Source organism: Perna viridis, chromosome 6 (assembly GCF_037379345.1).
Source record: "Perna viridis isolate PV_CMFRI_1.1 ecotype Kerala chromosome 6, ASM3737934v1, whole genome shotgun sequence".
NCBI classification, from domain to species: Eukaryota; Metazoa; Mollusca; class Bivalvia; order Mytilida; family Mytilidae; genus Perna; species Perna viridis.
In genome coordinates, this window is record NC_142450.1 from 1648361 (window position 1) to 1675214 (window position 26854).

Here is a 26854-nt window from a genome sequence, read left to right on the forward strand (position 1 = left end):
GCTCCTCAAATCTATCAATCTCTTCAAGCTTACAGTATATGGGCATACAGTCAAATGTACGGATGAATGATACATTAATTTTGCATTTTATTTGTGATAATAACACATCCTTTCTAGGTGTACATTGCATGTAAAATAATATGATATGATGTTCATGCCAATCAGTATGCACAAAAAATTTGAATGTACAACATAATCAGTTGAATTTTGAATTTCAGAATTGATAAAATATTATGATTTTTGATTAATCTCCCTCTTTACTAGAGGTTTTTGTACAAGCTATGGTTGTTCTATCCATAAGTAGTCACACACACAAGAAGGATACAAGTATATTAAATTAATATGATATCTTCTTGAGTACATTTCTTGCTACTTATTTTCCTATGTTGTTGACTACATAACACATATTGATTAATTTCCAATTACTTGAGTACTCAGTTGCTCAACTCTTACAAGTTACAGCATATTTATGTACATGTTTTCTAAAAACAAATGAATTCATTCTCTTATTGAAATATTTGCCATCAATCTGAACTAATTTTTAGAAACTTCTACAAACAAAATGTCCTATCTTGAGTGTGTGAGTTTAAGAGAATCTGTTTTTCTTAATTTTTTTGGATACTTTTTGTTAAATTCACTGTCTTGTGTAAAAGGTTATCAAATTTCATTTGTAGTAATGAGTAGTTGTGTAGAAAAATTATCAATGAATGTAAGAGGCCTACAATCAAATATTAAGAAAAGAGTAGACATTTTTAATTGGGTAAAAAAAAATGCATCCATTATTTGTTTACAAGAAACCCATAGCACTGAGGTGGTAGAAAAGAAGTAGGAAGATGAGTGGGGTCATAAGTGCTATTTCAGTCATGGTGATAGTAAGGGTGCCGATGTATGTAATTTGTTCAAGCCAGGTCTTCAATATGACGTCCATAATTCAATCATTGATCAACATGGTAGATATATCATACTAGATATAACTACCTTTGAGCACAGATTTACTTTTGTATGTTTGTATGGTTATAATTTAGATAGACCTGACTTTTTTGATGAAGTTCTGTTTCATGCTGTTAAATTCAGCAATACAAGCTATATATTCCGTGGAGACTGGAATGTAATGCAGGACAGGTATGATGATACCTGTGATGTACTGCATGACAGGAACCCAAAAGCTAGAGACAAGATAGAGGAAATAAAAAGCTCCTTAGGAATGCTAGACCCATAGAGAACATGTTATCCTGATGAAAAAAGGTTTACATGGCATCAGTCTAGTCCTTAAAAACAGAGCAGAATAGATTATTTTCTTGTTTCTGTGGATATTTTTTGTTTGCTAAAATCAGCAAAAATTGAGGCTGGATACAGAATTGATCATTCTGCAATCACTTTTTCATTCACAGCATCCTTTTCCTGCTGAGAGATAAAGATTATTGTCATCTTATCAAGCAATGCATCAGAGACTTGATTGATGAGTACTATGCTGGTGGTGACAAATCTGATCTATTACAAGTGGAGTAATCCTGTAGTGATCAATTATTCTTTGAAGTATTAAAAATGAAGATCAGAAGTGAGACCATCAGTTATGGTATTAAAAATCAAAACAATTTAGTAGATTAGAGACAGAAATGGAGCAATTAGAAAAAGATGTAAACAAAAATTATTCAGAAAACTTATCATTGTCTTTGAATAAGAAAAAACTTGAGTTAGAAATTCAAAGACAAAATCTTGTTGAAGGCATTGTTCTCCGTTCTCATGCAAATTGGCATGAGAGTGGAGAGAGATGCACAGAATATTTTTGTAAGTTAGAAAAAAGGGCATCTATGAACAAAATTATGACTGAGACAATTAGTGATGATGGTATATGTGTGTCAGATCAAAAGAAAATATCTGAACTGACACAATTTTACCAAAAAATATTTAAATCTTCCCACAAACCCATAGAAAACTTAGATTTTTTTAAGCATGTCAATCAGATGAATGAAGAACAAAAAAATTCATGTGAAGGTAATCTGACATTTGATGAGTGTAGTAAAGTGTTGAGCAGGATGCAAAATGGAAAAAGTCCTGGCTCTGATGACCGAATTTCTCACATTTGTGGAAAATTTTCTCAGATATAAAATAGAGACTGGTATAAGGACCTATTAGTCTTTGTCAGCCCAGTATAGACTATCTCTATATTAGAGACTCGTATAAGGACCTATTAGTCTTTGTCAGCCCAGTAAACACAATCTCTATAATAGAAACTGGTATAAGGACGTATTAGTCTTTGTCAGCCCAGTAAAGACTATCTCTATAATAGAGACTCGTATAAGGACCTATTAGTCTTTGTCAGCCCAGTAAAGACTATCTCTATATCAGAGACTGGTATAAGGAACTATTAGTCTTTGTCAACCCAGTAGAGACTATCTCTATATTTGTGTATTAATATAGTGTTTGTATGGTTTTATCTTTATATAACATAAAATCTGCCTAAATGGTTAAACACTAAATCTTCCTCATACCTTTCAAACGTTTCTGGACTCTATCTTTTTGTTCGTCTGAAAAAAGAAATTGACAACATATTAATACTAGAAAAACAGGAACATCAAAAATAAAGAATAAGGGGACTTAAGATGGACCTGACTGCATAAGGAATATTCCTTTCCATCCTATAAAACAGATCTCAGTATGAAATACATTTTCAGCCTAACAACAATGTTAAGCAAACGTTTTTGCCATTTATGATTAGAATTAAGGGGGGGGGCTATTTGCAATTATAACCTTATGAACATTTGTGTCATGATAGGCTCATCCCCCCCCCCCCAAAAAGAAGTACTTACAAATATAAATTATATATCAAATGTTATGGCCAAGTTTACCCTTATAATACAGGGATTTTGTACCATGTTAAGACTTATTATGAATGAGATGTTTTAGTAGCAACACAGTGATTTTTGTTCTTATTATGGTACAGTTTAACTTGTGAAAATAAAAGCTTTACCCAGTGCAGCATGATATGACTGCAAACAGTTAAACTCTATTCATTTCAGGCAGGTTCGGATACAATATCAGTTTTTGACACACTTAAACATGGAGCCTTACAAGTCATTTTGGACACAACAACTGATTTGGGTACAATGTTGCACAACATTTAGTAATTCAATTTAAGTACAAATTTCTTTTTTCGGGTGCATTTATGGATCAATTTGTTCCTCATTATCTCAAAAACAGTAAATGATCGAGTACATTTGCTAAGCATACTTCTTATGGCTCTTATACTTAGGTGGGGACTTTCATAAGGAACAAGAGGCTCCCAGAAACTTGAATCTCTCTCCTGATTAAATTGTTGTCTTTCAAGGGCATTAACTCTAACAAAGAGTTGTCCAACAATTTGGATTCAGAAAACTTCGGTAGGACTAATCATAAAGATCATTTCAGCAATTACAAGATTTTTTCTATCTATTATAGTTTTCAAGATATTGGCTGAAAAGTGCTAAAACATCATTTTTCGCCTTTCACTGGCAATAATTCTAACAAGGATTTCTCTGACAGCTTTGATTCCACACAAACTTTTGTAGGCCTAATATTATAAGGATCATTTAGGCAATTGAAAGAACTTTGCTAAACCTAACGGTACTAGAGATATCAGAAAAACTTCTGACTGCTACTTTTGTTCTATTTTTAGTAAGAGACCATGTTTTTCAACGGACCAATTTTCCCAACATCAGATCTCATCATGGTGAACACTTTCAGCCCCTCCCAGAATTTGGTTAAACCTAACAGTTTTGGAGATATATGCAAAAAACTGCTGTCTGACCCCTACGTTCTATTTTTAGTAACAGTGGCCATGTTTTTTTTTCACGATCAAAAATCCAAATATTCATTTTATGCAGGATACCATAATAAACAAAAAACTAACTTTCATTGAAGTATGTATAGTAATTTCTGAGAAGATTTTTGTAAGTACATGTAATAACATCAAAAACAGCAAAAAAAGTACAAAAAGGGCATTAACTCCAATAACTTTAATGGATGCCAAATGATAGCAATAGCTCATATGGTCTACGGCCGGGTGGGCTAAAAACTGCTGTCTGACCCCTATGTTCTATTTTTAGTAACAGTGGCCCTGTTTGTTTACCGATCTCAAACCCAAACGGTCATTTTGTACAAGGATACCCTAAAAAAACAGTAATACATGTTCCAACTTTCATAGAATTTCTGAAGAGAAGATTTTTGAAAGTAATTTTTTTGCAGGATACCCCAAGGAACATAAAATACCCAGTTTGGTTTCAATTGGTCAAGTAGTGTCAGAGGAGAAGATTTATTATAGAAATAACATTAAAAATAGCAAAAAATCACTGAAAAAAGGCAGTAACTCCAACATGTTTCAACAGATTAAAACCAAAATTTGACCGCAGGTAGATCTCATCATGCTGAACACTTTTACCTAGTCAGAATTTAGCTTGAAAAAATTTAAGATGGCTGACATAGTGGTCACATAAGTATCAGCTCTCAGACTTTTTGGCAATTTGGAAATGTTTAAAAACAGGAATGATATTAAAATTTATATGAGGATGTGTATAATTTTTTTCTCTTTTATGTGATGCTTGTGGAATTGAAATATCAGTTGGAATAATAAAATCTGCACTAATTAATGATAAAATCTGGATGGACAGTGAGTAAAAATCAGAACTAGATCTTATTTTGCAAGTGCCTACAGGAATATTTACTTTAAAAGTACTACAGCTATTGTTCACAAGACTTACTTTAAGATGCCTTCAGGAAGTAGTAGTAGAAATTCATCCAATAATGAAAAAGACAAATCTGGCAAGAGATCAGAAAAGAAAACTTTTCAGACCTTATTGGCAGTGTAAGGACAAAGAATCAGCTGACAAAAACCCTAAAGGAACTCATTAAGATATTTCTATGGACAGTAGTTCTGATCTGATAGTAGAATTCAGTAATTTTCAAAAGGACTTACAATCCATCAAGAATAGCCTGAAGGATGTAGTAAAAAAAACAGACCTTGAACAGTCCTTAGGCAAAATTGTAAAGAAAGGGGATTTAGAAACAGTTGTTACCTCTATTGTCACCGAATTGATCAATCAAGCCAAAAATGATAGTGATGGAAAGTTAAGAGAAAAGACAAACAAACAAACAAAAGCTATTGAGGAACTTACCGCTGAAAATGAAAAGCTGAGAGAGGCAATTGCTGAACAAAATAAAACTATTAGGGAACTTAAAATGGAAGTTGCTAGTAACAAAACTGCAGTAACAGATGCACTTCAGATAGCTAACTACAATCAGCAATATTGCAGGAAATTTAATATCAAAGTGATGAACTTTCCAGAAAGTCCAACAGAAAACACCAAGGACTTGTTTATCAATGAGACTCAAAATCACAGTGAAATCTGAAGATATCCAAGCTATCCATAGAATACCTGGTCAAAACAAACAACACAGACCAATTCTTGTGAAACTCAGGAACTCTGAAGTAAAGTACAACATAATGAAAGAAAAAAAGAACCTCCCATTGGAAAAGACATTCAACTTAGCTGATGATGTTACAAAGCACAATATGGATTTGATTTCCAAACTTAGAGATGACAAAGATGTGGACAGTGCTTGGTACTTTAATTGTGCAGTTTATGCAATGATTAAGTCATCAGGAAAACAAATGAAATTTGATATCTGTGATGACATTCGTAAGAAATTAAATACATATTATGGGTAATTTGCTTACTAGTTTCCCTACTTCCTTTGGAAGTATTTATTGACATATATTATCATTTATTCAGTCAGGACATGGAACAAGTGTGTTGTTACTTGTGTGTAACAAAATATGTTAATTTATTTTAAATATATACTTATTTTGTTTGTTTGTTTACACATTCATTCTTCTTTTTGTATTTATTCATTCATTCATCATTTTGATTATCAATACATGTAAGTGAAGGTTTGATGTGTTCATACTTGAACAGAGGGGTTCATTATTTTTTTTTTAATTGCAGAAACTGTGAGCAATGTTAATTACTGATATTTTCACCTTGTTTTGGATTGCTGTTAGGCTTGATGAGCTGTAGCACAGATCCTAGGCCTCTGTTGTTACAGCTCCTCAAATCTATCAATCTTTTCAAGCTTACATTATATGGGCATACAGTCAAATGTATGGATGAATGATACATTAATTTTGCATTTTATTTGTGATAATAACACATCCTTTCTAGGTGTACATTGCATGTAAAATAATATGATATGATGTTCATGCCAATCAGTATGCACAAAAAATTTGAATGTACAACATAATCAGTTGAATTTTGAATTTCAGAATTGATAAAATATTATGATTTTTGATTAATCTCCCTTTTTACTAGAGGTTTTTGTACAAGCTATGGTTGTTCTATCCATAAGTAGTCACACACACAAGAAGGATACAAGTATATTAAATTAATATGATATCTTCTTGAGTACATTTCTTGCTACTTATTTTCCTATGTTGTTGACTACATAACACATATTGATTAATTTCCAATTACTTGAGTACTCAGTTGCTCAACTCTTACAAGTTACAGCATATTTATGTACATGTTTTCTAAAAACAAACGAATTCATTCTCTTATTGAAATATTTGCCATCAATCTGAACTAATTTTTAGAAACTTCTGCAAACAAAATGTCCTATCTTGAGTGTGTGAGTTTAAGAGAATCTGTTTTTCTTAATTTTTTTGGATACATTTTGTTAAATTCACTGTCTTGTGTAAAAGGTTATCAAATTTCATTTGTAGTAATGAGTAGTTGTGTAGAAAAATTATCAATGAATGTAAGAGGCCTACAATCAAATATTAAGAAAAGAGTAGACATTTTTAATTGGGTAAAAAAAAATGCATCCATTATTTGTTTACAAGAAACCCATAGCACTGAGGTGGTAGAAAAGAAGTGGGAAGATGAGTGGGGTCATAAGTGCTATTTCAGTCATGGTGATAGTAAGGGTGCCGATGTATGTAATTTGTTCAAGCCAGGTCTTCAATATGACGTCCATAATTCAATCATTGATCAACATGGTAGATATATCATACTAGATATAACTACCTTTGAGCACAGATTTACTTTTGTATGTTTGTATGGTTATAATTTAGATAGACCTGACTTTTTCGATGAAGTTCTGTTTCATGCTGTTAAATTCAGCAATACAAGCTATATATTCCGTGGAGACTGGAATGTAATGCAGGACAGGTATGATGATACCTGTGATGTACTGCATGACAGGAACCCAAAAGCTAGAGACAAGATAGAGGAAATAAAAAGCTCCTTAGGAATGCTAGACCCATGGAGAACATGTTATCCTGATGAAAAAAGGTTTACATGGCATCAATCTAGTCCTTAAAAACAGAGCAGAATAGATTATTTTCTTGTTTCTGTGGATATTTTTTGTTTGCTAAAATCAGCAAAAATTGAGGCTGGATACAGAATTGATCATTCTGCAATCACTTTTTCATTCACAGCATCCTTTTCCTGCTGAGAGATAAAGATTATTGTCATCTTATCAAGCAATGCATCAGAGACTTGATTGATGAGTACTATGCTGGTGGTGACAAATCTGATCTATTACAAGTGGAGTTATCCTGTAGTGATCAATTATTCTTTGAAGTATTAAAAATGAAGATCAGAAGTGAGACCATCAGTTATGGTATTAAAAATCAAAACAATTTAGTAGATTAGAGACAGAAATGGAGCAATTAGAAAAAGATGTAAACAAAAATTCTTCAGAAAACTTATCATTGTCTTTGAATAAGAAAAAACTTGAGTTAGAAATTCAAAGACAAAATCTTGTTGAAGGCATCGTTCTCCGTTCTCATGCAAATTGGCATGAGAGTGGAGAGAGATGCACAGAATATTTTTGTAAGTTAGAAAAAAGGGCATTTATCAACAAAATTATGACTGAGACAATTAGTGATGATGGTATATGTGTGTCAGATCAAAAGAAAATATCTGAACTGACACAATTTTACCAAAAAATATTTAAATCTTCCCACAAACCCATAGAAAACTTAGATTTTTTTAAGCATGTCAATCAGATGAATGAAGAACAAAAAAATTCATGTGAAGGTAATCTGACATTTGATGAGTGTAGTAAAGTGTTGAGCAGGATGCAAAATGGAAAAAGTCCTGGCTCTGACGACCGAATTTCTCACATTTGTGGAAAATTTTCTCAGATATAAAATAGAGACTGGTATAAGGACCTATTAGTCTTTGTCAGCCCAGTATAGACTATCTCTATATTAGAGACTTGTATAAGGACCTATTAGTCTTTGACAGCCCAGTAAAGACTATCTCTATATCAGAGACTGGTATAAGGACCTATTAGTATTCTATTGAAATATTACAAGCACAAATCGCAAACTTTAAAAGCCAAATCATTTAAAAATCAAGTACACCAACCAGCACATGATAAATGTACAAGTAATAATGTGCTAGTAAGTTATTTAGAAAATGAAAATGAAGTTTTAAGGGAACAGATGGATGAGTTGTTGAAAAGTAAACATGTTCAATTTTTTAAAGATGGAAAATATGTTGACTGTGTACGTGAGGTATATGCCACACTTTTATCCATGAACGTTGGAGTGAAGAATGTAGAAACAATTGTTAAAACGGTGTTAGATAAAATGGTTGGAATTAAATTTGATAGGCTTCCTAAGAAAACATTTGCAGAGTACATGTTTGTTGAGGCTAAACTGTTAGCCCAATTTCAGGCTGCAGAAGCAATGCTTAGCAGCGATTTTAACACTTTACACACTGATGGTACCAAAAGAAAAGGCAGAGAGTATGGGGGTGTTCAGGTTGGCACATCATCAGGTCAGTATACTTTAGGTTTGAGTGAACTTGTAAGTGGAAACACTGAAAACTTTGTTAAATTGATAGATCAAGTTCTATTTGATATGGGAAATTTATTGGAAAAAAACCATGATGATGTTAAAGCTAGAAAAGCAGAACTCCTTTTATCTATCAAAAACTTAATGACAGGCACATCGTAAATTCTTGTTTGAAGGATTGTTTAGAAAAAATGAAAGTAGAATGTATGCCTGAAGATGATGACACCCCAGCTGATATAAAAAAGAAAGTTGCTAAATTGAATGGTTTTAAATGTAACCTCCATGTAATTGTGAATTTTGCATCTCAGGCAGAAGCAGGGTTGAAGCAATGGGAAAAAAATGTTACAAATTTTGATGATGAGTGTCCACAAAAATTTACTTATAATCAATGTACAACTGACTTTATCAAAGCTTCTTGTAAGCTCTGTGTTCCAGGTGCAGATGAAAAATCTGGCTATGGACTACTATTTCAAACTTTTTTGAATGAATTAGACATACATTTAAAGATGACCACTTTTCATGGACATCGTATTAATTTGCTTTTTGTCATGGGTGCTGCTGTTTTTTATCATAGAGATAATATTAAAGAGTTTATTGAGTGTTATTTTGAAAAAGAGAAAAGAAATGGTTTAGTCAATGCGGTATACAAATACTTATCTAATCCAGTATACTTAGCTGGTTGCAGGGCATTTGGTATTGTTGATAAACTATTAACTGGGCCTTTATGGCGAATAATAGAAAACACAGATCATATTTTAGATCTGAATGAAGTATGGGTCAAGGTTAGGTCATTTCTTGAAATTTATTCTCAAGATGCCTCAGAGTTGATTCATGGCAAAATTTTATTTGATAATTTTACGAATGAAAAGGATGAAGTTTTTGATTGTTTGTTTGATGTTGATGATGATGATTTTAATGTTCTCACTATAGAAGCTTTACAAATTATTTTGTTGAATTTTCAATTAGTACTTGAAAGGCAGTTGAGTGACTGTCTTCTAGGTGGCTGTTTAAATGAAAACACTGAAGGGGTTGATAAAAATCTCAGGGAGCAATCTAAAACAGTAGCTACTACAAATATCATATCAGAAAGAGACTTTGCTAATTTAGACCGTTTGCAAAGAGAAAAGCCAAATGCAAACTTGATTGCCCTTGAGGGTATGATTTTATTTACAAATAATAAAACAATTAATTGGTTGTCGAATTTAGAAGAAGAAAAAGAATGTGAATATTTTAGATTAGCAAGAAGTAAAACTCCAGAGGTTATTAGAAAGTTTAAGGAAAGAAAAATTTTAATTCAAAGGCAACATCAATTACTCTTAAAAAAGAGAGAGGATGAGAAATTGTCTAAACATTTAATGAAACAGAAAGAAGTAGAAAAAATTTCAAAAGATATTCAATTGATAGGTGGTTTGTGGCAAAATTGTAATGACATCAACAATAATTTATTGATGTTGTCAACTCAAAATGAAAAAATTGAGGCAGTAAAAACGCAACTCAAGTTTAGGAAAAAGGTATTGGGTATGATTGTTGATGACAGAACACTATTTCAGTTTTCCTCAAGTAATGTACAGTTTTCATTGGAAAAACTTGTATCAAATTTAAAATGTTTAATAGAGCAGCCTACTACTTCTAATGATCAACTTGAAACAGAGTCTGAATATTCATTTTTTAATTTTAGTATAAAAAGTAAAGAGGAAAGAGAGGCTATTATGCAAGAACAAAGAGAGGTTGTCCAAAAAAAAATAAATTCCATTAAGAATAAGAAAAGTTCAGTTTCTGAATCAGTTACTAAAAAAATAAGAAAGGCAAACACATATTACTGCTCTAGTTCAGACATTGATTCTGATAATGATACACATGAATCTAATTGTGATAATGTTTCTAAGAACTCATATGTTCCCAAGCCTTTTTCTATTAGAGTTGGACAGAATGTTGCTGTTGCTTATATGGATACTTAGTATCCAGGTCAAGTTTTATCATGTAAGAATGATATGCTTGTTGTAGTTAAATTTATTTTGCCATCTAACCTTAAGAAAAATGTTTTCAAATGGCCCAACAAAGACGACATTAGTGTTGTTGAAAATTTTTTTATCTTTTATTCAGATTTTGAGATCAACCCCAAGGACACCAGTGGTAGAACCTGGTTTTTAACACAGTTTGAATTTATTTGTTCTGAATATAAAAAGTATTATGATGAATATTTTTCCTAGGTCTTTGTGTATGACGTGTACACTTATTCAAGAAAATTAATATCTGTTATACTTTCAGTAGTACAATGATTTTACCATTTTTTTTATCTATTCATAGCATCTAGTACACATACTAAATTAATGAACTTTTCTTGTAGAGAATCCTTGGACTTTCCATATAGATGTAATTGCTGTTTTTATAGGAAAATCATAAGTTATGTTGTAGAGAAACTGACCTCATGCATCATATCTGCTATCATAAAATGCATGTATTATTCTTAATTAAGACACCTAAAAAATTAGACATTTTTTATGTCTTGACATAACTGTTGTAGTGGTTTTATCAGATTAATATTTTGAAAATTAAATATCTTTTCTATTAAAATATCACACCATTTAAAAAACATAAGGTCAGTTTCACTGCAAAAGTACTGCATTGACTCAATTTTTTATCATGTCATGTTGTATTTACATTCTTACATGTGTATACTGATTTTTCTTGTAATTATTTCTTGCAATTACAACAGATATTCTTACTAACTGATATTTAAATAGATTTTTATATTTCTTTTTCATTAGATTTGGTTTGTCTTGACTCACTGTATGATCATGATGGCAGTTATATTTAAGTATTGTGTTGATCAAGAAAAACAATAAATGAAGTAAAATCAACATTTCGCTCTGCTTATTACTGCCTGAAGATGTAAAAACTTCACATACACACAAAAGAGAACCACTTACATTGCACAAATACAGTTGCTTACCGAAATAACATATATGATTATAGTGTAAAGCTATTATGGCAAAACCAGAATCTTGATATTTTGATCTAACAACTATTTTAAATCAATTCAGTCAGTAACCTTACTAAACTTGGTCAGTTTTACATGAAAGCATCTGTAGCATTGAATAAAACAAGAAGTAAACATTAAAAAAAAATAACAAGTTTGAAACTTACCATATAAAAGTTCCTCACTTATCTTAGGATTTTTATGGTGTCTGTTATAAAAATTCTTCATTTACCAAATCTATACATGTACATGTACTTTTACAACATTCAATTTAAAGTAAAACATGTAGTTTTAGAAAGAAAGATGACAATGAGACGATTAAAATGATACCAAGATTGTAAAAATCGGTTGATTTTTAAGAAAGTTATTGCTGAAAATAAACTTTCTGGTTGCGGAATGGATATCAACGAGAGCAGCAGCCATTTTTATTCAAAATGGCTGCCTTTCCTTTCGTCTCTCTTGTAATATACTACAGTACACAAATAAATAGTGTCATAATACAGGAAATAACAAAACATGAAAGGACTAGCTTAAAAAATCTGGACTAAGTGAAAGAAACAAACTGTTGTCATAATTTGGCGGCCATCTTGATTCAAAATGGCCGCCATTGCTCCATGACGACACTCGAAACCAAAATAAAAATTTTGCTTATTCTATAATGACAATGCATGCCAATTTTCTTGATCGTATCTTTACTACTTTTAAAGACGTGATACATTAAGTGATATGGATTATTAGTCTTATACTGAATTGGTTGCACTGCACTACAGATACTATAGTGCCATTTTGCCATTATAGGATGAAATGGTAGAAGTGGGATATAAAGTAGTTGATCAATCTTAAATTTTATGTTTGGATTGATTCTAAACACTTATATCTTGAAGAATTCTTGTAGTTCTCTTACGAATTAAGCCAAGAAACAAGTTTGTAGTAAGCATTTTTTTTTTTTGGCAGGGGAAAAATGGTCATGGAGGCTGTTTCGACCCCATCAAAACAGACTTGCTGTAGTACTTGGGTTGGTTATATTTCTGAAAGAGGAAAAGGCTGGGTCATAATACATAGTAATTTCAATAAAAAGACTCCATTCTTTGAGAAAATAAATGTTGAATGATGTCATTTCAATAATGGCTTCAGTATTTGCCTTCAAAAAATGGCTTAAAGTAATTTTCTGAATTCATTGCGAGTGGAAAAAAGGGGGGATGATTTTGGGACTTTAAAAATGTCATAACTTTGCAACCCCTTGTTCGATTTCAGTAAATGAGGGCTCAAAATGCTGGTCTAAAGAAGTTCTATCTATTAAGCATAAAATAATCACCACATTTCTTAAAAATATAGATACATGGACTCTCTACATGTGAAGGTAATCTGACATTTGATGAGTGTAGTAAAGTGTTGAGCAGGATGCAAAATGGAAAAAGTCCTGGCTCTGACGATTTTTCAGTTGATTTTTATAAATTTTTGTGGAAAGATATTCCTTCCTATTTAGATCACTAAGATATGGCTACAATTCAGGAGCTTTTTCAAATTTTCAAAACCAAAGTATTATAACCTGCATTCCTAAGGAAGGGAAAGATAGAAGATTCATAAAAAATTGGAGACCAATAAGTCTGATGAACACTGATATGAAAACAGCATCAACTGTCATTTCCTTTCGATTTAAACAGGTTCTTTCTTCCATTATTACTGATTCTCAAAAAAGTTTTTTGGAAAATAGATTCATTGGAGAGAATACCAGATTACTCTACGACCTGATGCATTATTTAGAAGAAAATTATGAGGAAGGTCTATTGTTGCTTATTGATTTTGAGAAGGCTTTTGATTCAATTGAATGGGATTTCATTAAAAAAAAAAACACTACAAAGTTTTAATTCTGGTGAATCTATTTGTAATTGGGTTGATATTTTATATAAAGGGGCAAAAAGTTGTGTGATAAATTATGGAGACTTATCAAATTTCTTTCAATTAGAAAGAGGTTGTCGTCAAGGTGAGCCTCTCTCACCTTACTTGTTTATAATTGGAGTCAAACTGTTAGCTATGTAGCTTAAATTAACATCTGATATAAAAGGAGTACACGTGGCTGACTGTAAACCCACAGTAAGCCAATATGCAGATGATACATTTTTATTACTAGATGGTAGAGATTCATCTTTAAGAGAATCACTGAAATGAATTAATGATTTTTATTTGATATCTGGGCTGAGAATGAACACTTCAAAGACAAAAGTGTCATGGGTAGGTAGTAAAAAGTTTTCAAATTTGATCTTATGTCCTGACATTGAACTTGATTGGTCATTTTCAAATTTTAGGTATCTTGGCATAGATTTTTCATTAGATTTAAGCTCAATGGTATTATTGAATTTTAAAAGGAAAATAAGAATATTAAAAGGTTTACTGAAAAGCTGGCAACATAGGAAGCTGACACTTCAGGGTAAAATCATGGTAATAAAAAATCTAGCAATTCCAAAGCTTATACATTTATTTACAGCATTGCCTAATATGAATCAATCTTTGATTAATGACTTAGATAGAATGTTTTACAGTTTTATATGGGATGGAAAAACAGAAAAGATAAAGCGTAAAACACTCAAAAGATTGGGGATTAAAGATGGTCCATCTACATTCTTTTATTATGTACCTGTATTTGAAAATTGGCTGGGTGAGAAGGCTCTTTTTACAAAAAGAAGGAAAGTGGCAAAGCTTGCTTAATAATGAATTAAAAGACTTTTGGGGGGGGGGGGGTTGAGAACCTTTTCATTACAAAACAGGAAGTTATTAGAAGTATCACAAAATATTAAAAATCCGTTTTGGAAAGATGTGTTTTATGCCATATCGTTATCTAAACCATTACAGAAACTTACAGATATTAATGAGTGCTTAAGCTTAGATATTTTAAATTTTGTGCCTTTACAAGATTTTTCTTACTTTATTAAGTGGGAAGATTCAAATGTCAAATATCTTAGTGATGTATTTGATATAGTGGGGAAAAATTCCTCATCTTTACAGAACTGAGTGCAAGGTACATACACAAAACTTTGTGAAATATTTTTCCTTAATATCAAGTATTCCTACTGACTTAAGACAATTTATTAAAAAAAAATGTAGACAACACAGTGATACACACTCTTGAGGATTCATTTTTGACAATGCTTGTTAATAATAAATGTATAGATTTATTTATCGTCATTTAGTGAAATTACAATGCTATCTTCCCCATGAAAAATCTTTAAAATGGGAAAGTGAATTGTATACTGAAATTCCAGATTAAAAATATTTTGTTCTGAATATGAAGTGTTGTAGTAATGTTTATCTTGCCAATTTCCAATACAAGTTTTTACATAGAGTTGTACCTACAATTATGTTTTTGTATAAGATTCATATAAAAGATTCAAATTTGTGTTCTTTTTGTAACCAGAGTATAGAGACTATAGAACATCTGTTTTTTGACTGCTTAGTCACTTCAAAATGTCTTATATGACTTTCAGATTTTTCTTAGAAAATATTATTCTGATTTTGTTATGAAAAAAATCACTTTCTTTTTTGGTGTTCCTGAGGCAGATATCAAATTAAATCTTTTGTTATTTATTGGAAAACAGTACATATTCAAATGTTAATTGGAAGAAAAACTGCCTAACATTGTTGGTTTAAAGCAAAGAATTTGACATCAGTATCGCATTGAACATTTTATTGCCAAGAAAAATAATGTTTTGCTTAAATTTGAGAAGATATGGGCCCCTATTAGAAATATTTCAGATATTTGATAACTAAAAATGTGCTTATTAGACTTTAAAATACAAGACAATATATTTCATCTTTTCTTATTTCAAATTAAAAATTAAAATGTATGTATCATAGAATGATTGTCTTTTGAGCATGACAGAGTGTGAGAGTGAGAGTGAATAAGTATGATAAAAGTAGTCTTTCAAATTAATATAATACAGTGAGGATTATCTACATGTTTACAAAACCCCACTACACTCCAGTCAGGTAGTGATGTAGGGGAATGCTGTAAAACCCTGACTATATTCAAAAAGAAATAAAATTAAAAAATTTTTTTAGCTTAACCTCACGGATTTGAGATATATGCAAAAACTACTGTTTGACCCCTATGTTCTAGTTTTTAGTAACGGTGCTTGTGTTTTTCGAAAGATCAAAATTCCCTACATCAGTTCTATGCAGAATACCCCAAGGAACAGTCATACTAAGTTTGGTTTCAATTGGTCAAGTAGTGTCAGAGGAGAAGATTTTTGAAAGAAATAACATTAAAAATAGCAAAATTGATGAAAAAGGGCAATAACTCCAACATGGCGTAACAGAATAAAACCAAAATTTGACCAGAGATAGATCTCATCATGCTGAACTCTTTAACCTAGTCAGAATTTAGCTAAACCGAACGGATTGGAGATATATGCAAACACTTCTGTCTGACCCCTATGTTCTACTTTTAGTAACAGCGGCCATGTTTTTTGACAAATCAAAATTCCCTACATCAGTTCTATGTGGGATACCCTAAGAAACTTTCATACCAAGTTTGGTTCCAAATAGTCATGTACTTTTAGAGGAGAAGAATTTTGTATAATTGTTAAATATGACGGCGACGACAGACACCAAGTGATGGCAATAGCTCACTTGGCCTTTGGCCAGATGAGCTAAAAATGCACCAAAAATATGGCACTATCATAGCAAATGGTCCGGTTTCACTAATTTTTCAATGAATAAATTTCCTTGGCCGTTTCTGCCTTTTTTTAAAAGAGTAAAACTTCATAACACGGAGACATAAAATTTGACATTTATACAAATCGAAAGGGAGCTCATATCAATAGATATGAACAATCCAACAAAGTTTCATAAAAGTCAGTGAAAGTGTTTTTGAGTTATTGTGCAAAAACTTGAAAATCCCCCTTTTTTAAGTATAAAAATTCATGGAACACGGAAAACACACACGGAAACGAAAAACCTGAAATTTAAAAAAATTGAAAGGGTATTTACGTCAATAGATATGAACAATTCACCAAAGTTTCATAAAAGCTGGTGTAAGTGTTTTTTAGTTATTGTCCAAAGTGTTGACGACAGACGGACAGACAGACAATGGTATACCATAATACATCCTGTCTTAGACGGGCGTATAAAAATTAATAATGCCATTTAACTCAGTGGCCTTAAAAGATCCACTAAAAAGGAGTTGTTACTGTTTTGTTCATTTCCGCACTGTGGGAAGCTTTAACCCTAATGTGCACGTCTTGGTCCATGCTCCCAGTTTTTAGTTGAGTCCGTATAGCTCATTTGCTTTTGTTGCTTTATACGAGTTTTTTTTTTTTTTTTTGTTATTTTATGTTCTTTGTTATGTGTGTAGGTTTTCCCTGTCTGGTGTATATCCCTGATTATTACAACCTTTTGATTTCTGCCAAAATCTTGGTTCCCTTGATTATTCTTACATACTATAACCTCTGGAAATGTGTTAAATCAGTATTACAGCACAAATAATGATAATGTTCAAGGGACATAGGTGGTTTTCCCTTTATTAAAGGACAAATCCTCCGATGAACTGCCTTTCGTTAAGATATAGAACTGGATTGTTGACAAGTAGATTTTAACTTTCAAACATTATTTCTATGTTAGATAAAACATTCATTCTAGCTATAGAGATCATGCACTAGGCCTAGATTCTAGTTATTATTATGTTGTTGAACTGATTCATAACTTCTATATTCTATAGACATGATGATAACATCATTGTTCTGAATGAATGTTGAATGTTTCATTGACATCCAAGACCAACGCCGACACAGAAAGTAGTGAAAGGAAAAACTGACTTTATGACAGGTCAAACAACTTGACAAACTAGAAGCCCTGTTTATCACAGAAGCCCCTGTCTCATTTGTTAGCAGTGATTATTTTTAAGTCAAATGTTGTCATGTAGAAATGTACTTTACTCAAGTGCTTGAGGACATGTATTCAATCCAAGGAAAATTAAAAAGTTTAAAAGTAACAAGTGTGGGTTATTTCAGAGATAGATAGACAAATTGGTGGCTCTAATTCAGAATACAAAGTCTAAGCAGGATGACATGCTATGCTGTAAGTTGTTTGTTCTGTGGGATAGGGCAATAAAAATTTGGCTCAGTATGTCGATCAAATACGTCGAATACACGGCGAGGTGTGTGTTTGAATGACCAACGTACTTGTTTTGAAAAACATGCAATATCTGCAATTGGACATTTAACTGTAATAAATCAACCAGTCACTCTATGATAACAACCACCAAAACAGCACTAGGGTAAAATTAAAGCAGCATAGTACTATGATGCTATAATGCCGAGGAAAAATACTGCTCCATATAAGTGAACATGTAAAAGACATATTTTACCTTTTGAAGTTGATGATGAAAAGAACATTTCAACCTCTATTCTGTTTCTTGTGGTTGTCTCAAGGTCTGTGATTTCTGCAAACTGCCTAATAAAGTCTTCAGGTTTAACTTCAAACCCAATATCAAGGATATCCTTCTGAATTGTTGATGTAATTACCACAATTGATCCTTCATAAACAAATTCTATTTTGTAGTCAGCAATCATTGAAATTCCTTTTAACTTTTTTATCATATCTTGTTTATTCCAGTTTCCGGGGTTTTTGAATTTCCAAGCAATATAACACTTTCCATTACCTGCAAAATATATGAATTATGGGTCAAGGCATGAGTTGGTCTGAAAACTGGGAACAGATCTAGAGGTACAATTTAATTTGGCCTAATTTCCCAGTACTGCACTTGTTAAAATTCTAAGTCGCTTGTATAAGAAAGTAGATAATCTAGAAAGATGAAAGGGGAGATAAGTCATCAGTCTTAAGCCATATACCAAAAATCTAATCATTCCTTCCTATTGGAGCTGAGAAATCTGCGATAATGTAAAAATAAGTCGCTCAGAAAACAAGAAGTAGATAATCTGGAACAAAGAGACACATAAAAAGTTATTATGGGTAAACAATATACAAAATACTAGCCATTCTCTCCAGTAGAAGCCAAGAAATCTGTGACAGAAGTATTTGTTGTGGGTGAAATGACGGATATCACTATACACCCCTACTTTCCAAGCGGAGGGTATAAAAGCATGGTGGTGTGGAATTGTGACAATAATATAAGTTGCACACTAATCACTCATTACAACCTGTTTTGAAGAAATACCATGTCAAATTTCAAGTTACTTCAATGACTGGTTACAAGATTTAGGCAGACAAATATTATGAAATAGACATAAATTCTTGTGTATACACTTACCTATTGACAGGAGCAAATCTTAGAAAAAAACATGACTTATCCTTATTTAAAACTAGCTTATATCTAAATCTATTTATTTTTATTTCTAATTTTCTAAAATTAATAACAACCTCATAGCCTGTTGAGACCTATACAATTGAGAACTGATGTGGTGGACATATGAGCAGGCTATCGATTTTTGAGAATTTAATGCATAGGAATAAAATACGGCTAAATTATATATTGATGGAAAGCTTATTTTAAGCCCTATCGAAATATCGATGTCATACTCATCAATTGTTGTCACGTCTCTAACAAAATGGGGTCAAATGTTGTACCATATTTGTATGACTCACTTCCCTTTGCTAGTAAGAAAAGTCCCCAATTTTTTATGTCATATCAGCTAAAATTTCATCTCGTACAAGAATCAATAGCTATATTTTAGACAAACTAGCATATATTGCCGTCCTCAGCAGTTTTGATAAACATGCCAAAAACTTTTAAATTTTAGCAGTACAAAATGAAAGACCGACCTTGACCTTTGAGGTATCGCGATGCAAAATTAGAAACTAAATGTTTAAAAAGCATATTCTGAAATTGTTTTTTAATATCTAACATTTGCAGTAAAATATTGAATTTTCTATTTTAATAGCAGCATCAAAAGTATTATTTCACCATTAGTTCAAATACAAGTTCCCATTTGGTTCATTTCACCATTAGTTCAAATACAAGTTCCCATTTGGTTCATTTCAAAGATATTCTTATAATACTAAACTAAACTGTTTTATATAAACACCTCAATTCTTGACAAAATTTGTAATAAACATGTCTATAATTTCTTGTTGTACGGGCTAAAACGAAAACTAACGTTTTAGTTGAGAAACAGAAAGCATGTATTAATTATGAAAAAAAGACAAAACCAATAATGCAATAAATCCAACACGAAGAAAATAGCAGAAACAACGTTTCATTATTTGCCGAAGTTGATTTTATTGCACATTACGAAACAGTGCATTACTGTATACTAATTGGTTTTTTTTTTTTTATTCCATATTGCCTATATTAGTCTTAAACACGACAGTACAAGCCTCATTCATTTTATTGTATAATGGTACATTTGTACCAGGTTTTTGGAAGGTCATGCAATACAAAAAAAAATGCACCACAAAGACACTTTTTCTGACCAGTTTGTTTATTTTTATCAGCAGCAAGTTTTTCTCGGTTTGAAAAGCTTATTAGCTGTTGACTTGGAATAATTTCTTGAAAATAAAAACATAACTTTTACTAATAGTTCCCAGGTGTTGAAAGAATAGGTTCTGAACAGATTTAAGCTGTTGTAAATTGAAAGTGAGTAAAAGTAATATACTTTTTGGCTGGTAAACTCATATCCTTCACACAGACCTGTTATGAAAGTACATTTTGTGATTGAATAATGGGGTAGCTTTTGATATGAAGCCGGCATGTCAGGTAATGAGAATATCTTTGCGGAAAATAAAGAATATTTCAATGTTATTGCACCGACCTCTTGGCAGGATAGGATATATTCTAATCCTTCGTATACCAACCTAACATATTTCATATTATTAATAATTTTTCTGCTTCAAAAGAACTAAAACAAATAAATGGACTTCAGGGAGGCTTGGATGTTTGAGAAGATATCCAAACAGAAGTAAATATAGATATAAATACTTGTTGCTTGCAATGGCGGATCCAGGGGGCTGGGGGCCCATGGCCCCCTTTAGAAAAAAAACTGTTGAAAGATTGTGTGTGTTAAAGTACCCCACCGGTGATCCTGTCAAGAATTTTATTTTTGCATCCCCCCCTACTAACCCAAAACAGTGGTTTCGCCACTGGCTTGGGTGTGAGTTAACATGATAAATATGAATATTTAAATGTTGTCAATCTTACTCCTAGTGTGTTTAGATAATGTTCCCTTTGAGTCTAATGATAAAGCAAAATTGCATGAAAGAACAAAAGTGAAACAACAATATTAAGATTTCAGCCTGACATAGGTCTGAAAATCATTAGTATGATTATTGATTACTGTGTAAAGTGTTTGTTCACTGAGGTATATCACGATTGGTTACAGCATGCAAAAGTGGCAGAGACCCCTTTTTTCTTGTCTACAGATTTAATAATTAGATAAGATTCAGTATTATGGTATATTATACAGATATACATGCAAATAAAAATTTGCAGTACATGATATCATTTTAGCCCTGATTTAATATATGGAATCCCTTTTCTTCATGGGTTTCAAACAAATGCATTATAGTGAAAGGAGGTTCCAACATAGAAACAGAATCATAAAAATAACATCAATTTTCTTCTTAGTCCACCAACATAGTACCATAATATAGCACCAACATAGTACCATAATGAAACGACTTTTTGAGTAAGATATTCTAAATCAACTGGAGCTCTGAATAAGACTGGACACGCTATGAATTCCTAGTTTTGTGGATATAAAGGAAATGTTGTGGGTCGAAGCAAAAAAGTTTTATTGGATCTATACAATTAATGCAATTGCAATCTTTCACTGTGATTTCTTATTAATAAGAAACAAACAATTCCATGTGTTATATGTACTTCTTTTCAAATGTTTAGGCACACTTATAATTTAGCTAAACCACTCATCCAATCCTCTCTTTTTATATGCCTTAATGTTTTATTGACTAAGATTTGTATAACCCCCATTAAAATCATCTCTCAAATCTACTAGTCCCAGTACTATATGTCGAAAATTTGAAAGTTTATACACATTGACTATTACAATCTGGAATTAAAATGTATCATACTCAAATTTGGCCAGAGTCTTATAAATGTCACTTGAATATCCAAATAAGAACAAAAATACAGAATTCTATTGATGATTTCTTGCAAACTTAACAAAGCAAACCCAGCAGAATGAATAGTACACAACATATCTTTAGCAAAACTCAACAACACAAGAGTGTAATTTTGACTACACATACTAGTTATTGACTGGCCACAATATGTGATAGATAATACACAGAGCACGAGAAATTCCGCATTTATAAGATAGCTTGTACCGCCGATATTGACCTTTTTGTTTAATAATTAAAAATACTTTTTATCAAAACTAAGAGTTAATTCATAAGGTACCTGGTTACAAAATCTATACATTTAAACCCACTGTGGTCGATAGACATGCAAGAGTTTCATACAATTGATGAAAATTGGCTTAAAAATTGGCACAAAAATACATTCTGCAAAACTACGTCAATATTTTCTGTATGGCAATATTTGATTCAAAATTACAGCTTTATGTGTAAGCATTTATGCTTTCTCCGAAAGTCACTTTGATCATTAACAACCTTTTTTCATGTTTTCATAATCAAAATTGACTTTTGAACAGCCTGTACTTGTGGAGGAAAACAGGGCACCCTCACAAAAACACAAATTTTCACAAATTGTGACCATAATACGTTTGTATGACAATTCTAAGTTGAATGGTTTTCCTATAAAATTAAACCAAAAACAGCCGTATTATATTTCGGTGCATTAAACTTTGTAATTTTAAGACTTTTTAAACACTCCATTCACATGAGACCAAGTCTTGCTGAAAAACATGTAAGTCCATCAGCCATCATTTCTACAATTTTTCCCAAAACATAAATTCCTGATAGTATTCACATCTTCATGTGACTAAAATAAAATGCTGCAAGCTGCTTAGAAGATAGTTCAAACAGACAGACTGACTAAACTTCATTTGCCAGGGTTATAAAAACGCTGAGGTCAGATAAATGGAAGGAACACAACTAAGATCCTTTCCAAGATTGCTATCACTTAGTTTCAATTTTATACATTTATACTATATAACTAAGCTACATATGTACATGTACATGTAGATATGCAAATGTCATTTATAATCAAAGTTCTGTTTGTACTGGGATTTTTTTTATTCTTGTGAAAATTGTAGCATAGACAAAATTTAAAAGACTACATGATGTACATGTAAAATAAAACTATAAACATACATATGCATTTCCCATACCATTTAGAACTGTTTTTCCTAATATGTATTAACTGATTGTCAATCAATACTACTGATTTCTGAAGTAATAACTGTAATGGATATTTAAACAGTATCCAAATTCACACACATTTACAAATTTTGTTCTGTTTCACCTTTTTCCTAACTTTTTAAACCCGTCTAAAAATTTTAAAATTGCAAATTGCAAACCCATTCATTATAATGACACTGAAACAGTATTGATTTCAGCTTAAGAAAATAATTTCCTTGATTAATATAAGATTTTCACAATTAGACACTTTTTATCAATTTGAATTTCCAGCCAATCTTACTTGGTTAAAATCACTGCTTTTCACTTCCTGTTTATTAATAAAAAAATATTGAAGATAGGGTGGAGATTTCGACTGATAATTGTATCACGTGGAACATACTTAGCACATATAATGCTTTTTGACACATTTCTGCAAAAACTTCATTCCTTTAATGCTAATTTATTACCAAGCATATAAAAAGGAGTCCCTAAAATCTTTGGTTCCTTTAAAAACTAGATCTTATTTTTTTAGCAGAAAAAATAAAATAATATTGAGCTGAATTATTGCTAAAAACATATATTTACAGGCTATAAAAGATGTATTGAATGATATAATGGAGTTTGTGGAAAATATTTTTGGGTAGTGTTCAGAAATAGTAGAGTAGTTCCAGGCATGAGCCGGCGACATACATATAAGGTATTTTTATTTTAAAAAACAAAAATAGGAGATATAGTAAAATTGCCAATGCGACAGTCATCTACCAAATGCTAAGCAACGAACAATTAAACTTCTACAGGCCATCACACAGTCTTCATTGATGGGTTGATGGGCAAAACCCATACCATAAAACAAGCTGTAAAAGGCCCCAAAATAAATGATATGAAATTATTCATAAAAGACAAAAATCTACCTTATTTTTAGAAAAAACACATAAAACAAATAATAATGAACATAAAAAATAACAACCACTGGACTACAGGTGGACAGACATTAAAAGTTTATGGCGGGGTAAAACATGTCTGTGAGTGCTCAACCATCACTTAACATAGGACAGGTGGGAAAATATAACAATAAAAATGACTGTAAAAATCTGTTGATCTCTACAGAAAAAAGACACTTTAAGAAATAGGAAAAATACAATAAGCTGTATCTATCTCAAAAGAGCACTCATTTTTACTGCTAATTCAAAGTCCAAAAGCGATTGACAAGCACACTTTGTTTTATCAATAAAGACATGTCCAACAGGATTTAGTGGAAATATATAACTTCTATTAAAGTAAGACAAGGTCTTCCTGCAAATGCCAAGATATAAAGCAATGATGTTCACATGGCACAATAATATAATTTACTAACTACTGGAAAATACCCCAAAAACTACAACTATGCAATAATAAGTCTCCATCTTTCAGTTTCACCAATGAATATTGATGAAATACAAAAAAAAAAAAAGAAAAAAATGCAACATAACCACATGAACAACATACTGTTTATTTCGTTTATCTTTCTCAAATGATTAATCATGCTTGTATTATTTTTCAAATTTTCAAAATATTGACTTTACAGTGTTCTGGATATATAAACTTGTCGGTAAATTAACACTTAGTTCTACTATACCTTGTTCATCACTATTCATTCTGTCAACTACATTAAACCGTGTTGTATTATCTGTCGTCACTCGTTTTTCTTTTATTTGGAAGCAGAGATTATCTACAATGAAACAAACAATGGTATAAAAGGAACTAATCACAAAAACATAATTTTGTTCGCGGCACATGAACAGTAGTGGAGTTGGTACCATACCTATTGTACCTCTTTACATACACTATACACAATTTTTTCGTATAAATGTAAATACTACAAAATTCTACCAGCTGCAGTTGTTCAAGTTGTTTACCAATTCTGGCAAATTTTGAAGTTGTTTACCGATTCCGGTGAATGTTCAGAGTTTTTTTACCAATGCTTGCAAACGACTACTAATTGATTATTCATATGGATTCATGAGCAGTTTTATTTGCTCGGAGTATCATGTGTCTGAACGCATGATAGTTGGGTTCATTTAACAAGATAGGTGCGTTAACATAAGTACCAGTCCACATAAAATTCAGACACTGCCAATGGTAAAGTGATTCAGGGTGAAGAAAAACCTACCAAACAAAATGTGTTTTTCCAGTCTACATATGCTATAATTTCACATAATGATAATTATGCATTCAGATCTGCCCTCTTTAGAAAATCAGTCATTAATTTCCCAACTAAAATCAACCAAATGAAACCAAATAAAGGACAATAACTCTTGCAAAGTGCCAACTTCATGTACAATCTATACAATTTCGGGAACCAACTCCTACATCAGTTCACAAATCGTTTTGAAAATTTTAGCAAAGATACATCCCATGATGCTGAACAATATTACCCTTCAGACCCCTATGTTCTATATTTAGTAATGGTGGCCATGTTTTTCACAGATAAAAAATCCCAATAGTCATTTTGTGTAGGATACCCTAAGGAACAAATATGCCAACTCATATTGAATGGTTTTAGAGAAGATTTTCAAAGTTGTACATGCGAAAAACGCAAAAAAATTAAATTGTTTCAGGGGTCGCAACTCCTACATCAGTCGAAAAATCATTTGAAAAATTTCAACATAGGTCCGTCTCATGACGCTGACGTTGTCTTAATATTAAGTAATTGGCAAAATATTATCCCCTTTCAGAATTTTGCCAAAGACAACAGTGTTTGAGTTATTTGCAAAAAATGCCTTTTGATCCCTAAGTTCCATTTTTAGTAAAACTCAACCATATCTATTTACAGATTAAAAATCACAACAGTCATTTTTTGCCAAAGGTAAAAGTTTTTGAGTTATTTGCAAAAAACTTCCTTCAGACCCCTATGTTCTATTTCAAGTAAAAGCTACAATGTTCTTTCAAAGATCGAAAATCCCAATGGTCATTTTAAGTAGGACACCCTAAGAAACAATTATGCAAACTTTCATTGAATTCTGTAGAATAATTTTGAGAAGAAGATGTTCAAAGTTGTAAATAAGAAAAATGCAAGAAAGCTGTTTCAGGGACTGTTTCTCCTACATAAGTTGACAAATCGTTTTTAAAATTTCAGCATAGGCCTACCTCATAATCCTGAAAAATATTACCCCACCAGAAATTTGTTAAAGATAACGGTTTTTGAGTTCTTTGCAAAAAAAAACAGCTTCAGGTCCCTATGTTCTATTTTTAGTAGCGGCGGCCATCTTTTTTCAAGATACAAAAATCCCAACATTCATTTTGTGTAGAATACCCTTACTAACAAATATGCAGACTTTCACTGATACAAATATATCACTGATTTCAAGAGTTCCTTACCATAGGTCCACCTCCTTAATACCAGACTTCCTTCTAAAGTAAATCACCATATAATTAAATATCAAATAGATCCATTTTTTTCACTAAAGTTATAACATGGACATCAATCAATGCATGTGTTTGGCTATGGGTCTGATAGTCTGGGGTAAAAATAATATCAAAGTCAAGTGATACTTATCTGAAGATCAACCAAATTTTATGTATTTATTTTCCACACATATACTTAAGGTCAACCCAATTTGATCAAGTAGAATTCTCATCAACTTGACCGACAGGACATGAAATTACTAATGGTCTTTTGTGGCCCCTCATTCCCAACCTTCTTCATCATTTCTTTAGTGGTATGACGCCTTGTACAAGATAACAAAGAGATCTATTTAATTTAATTCAAGTGATTGTCTTGAGAT

The 26854-nt window shown here is 31.7% G+C and overlaps 1 protein-coding gene and 1 pseudogene across 15 annotated transcripts in view; one reads left to right on the plus strand and one right to left on the minus strand.

Annotated features, from left to right (window-relative positions):
- LOC148613178 (uncharacterized) overlaps positions 1–26854 on the minus strand; it is a 75232-nt gene that overhangs the window by 33263 nt on the left and 15115 nt on the right. For 11 of the 15 annotated variants that reach the window (XM_088586391.1, XM_088586392.1, XM_088586388.1 and 8 more), the window contains 3 exons: positions 24706–24798; positions 18181–18474; positions 2493–2528 (listed from right to left, as the gene is read on the minus strand). In XM_088586391.1, coding sequence (XP_088442517.1) covers positions 2493–2528; positions 18181–18474; positions 24706–24798 — 423 coding nt within the window. The remainder of the gene's footprint in view (positions 1–2492; positions 2529–18180; positions 18475–24705; positions 24799–26854) is intronic. The other 4 variants (XM_088586400.1, XM_088586399.1, XM_088586398.1 and 1 more) reach the window with 1 other exon arrangement.
- Positions 7697–11778, plus strand: LOC148613180 (uncharacterized; annotated as a pseudogene).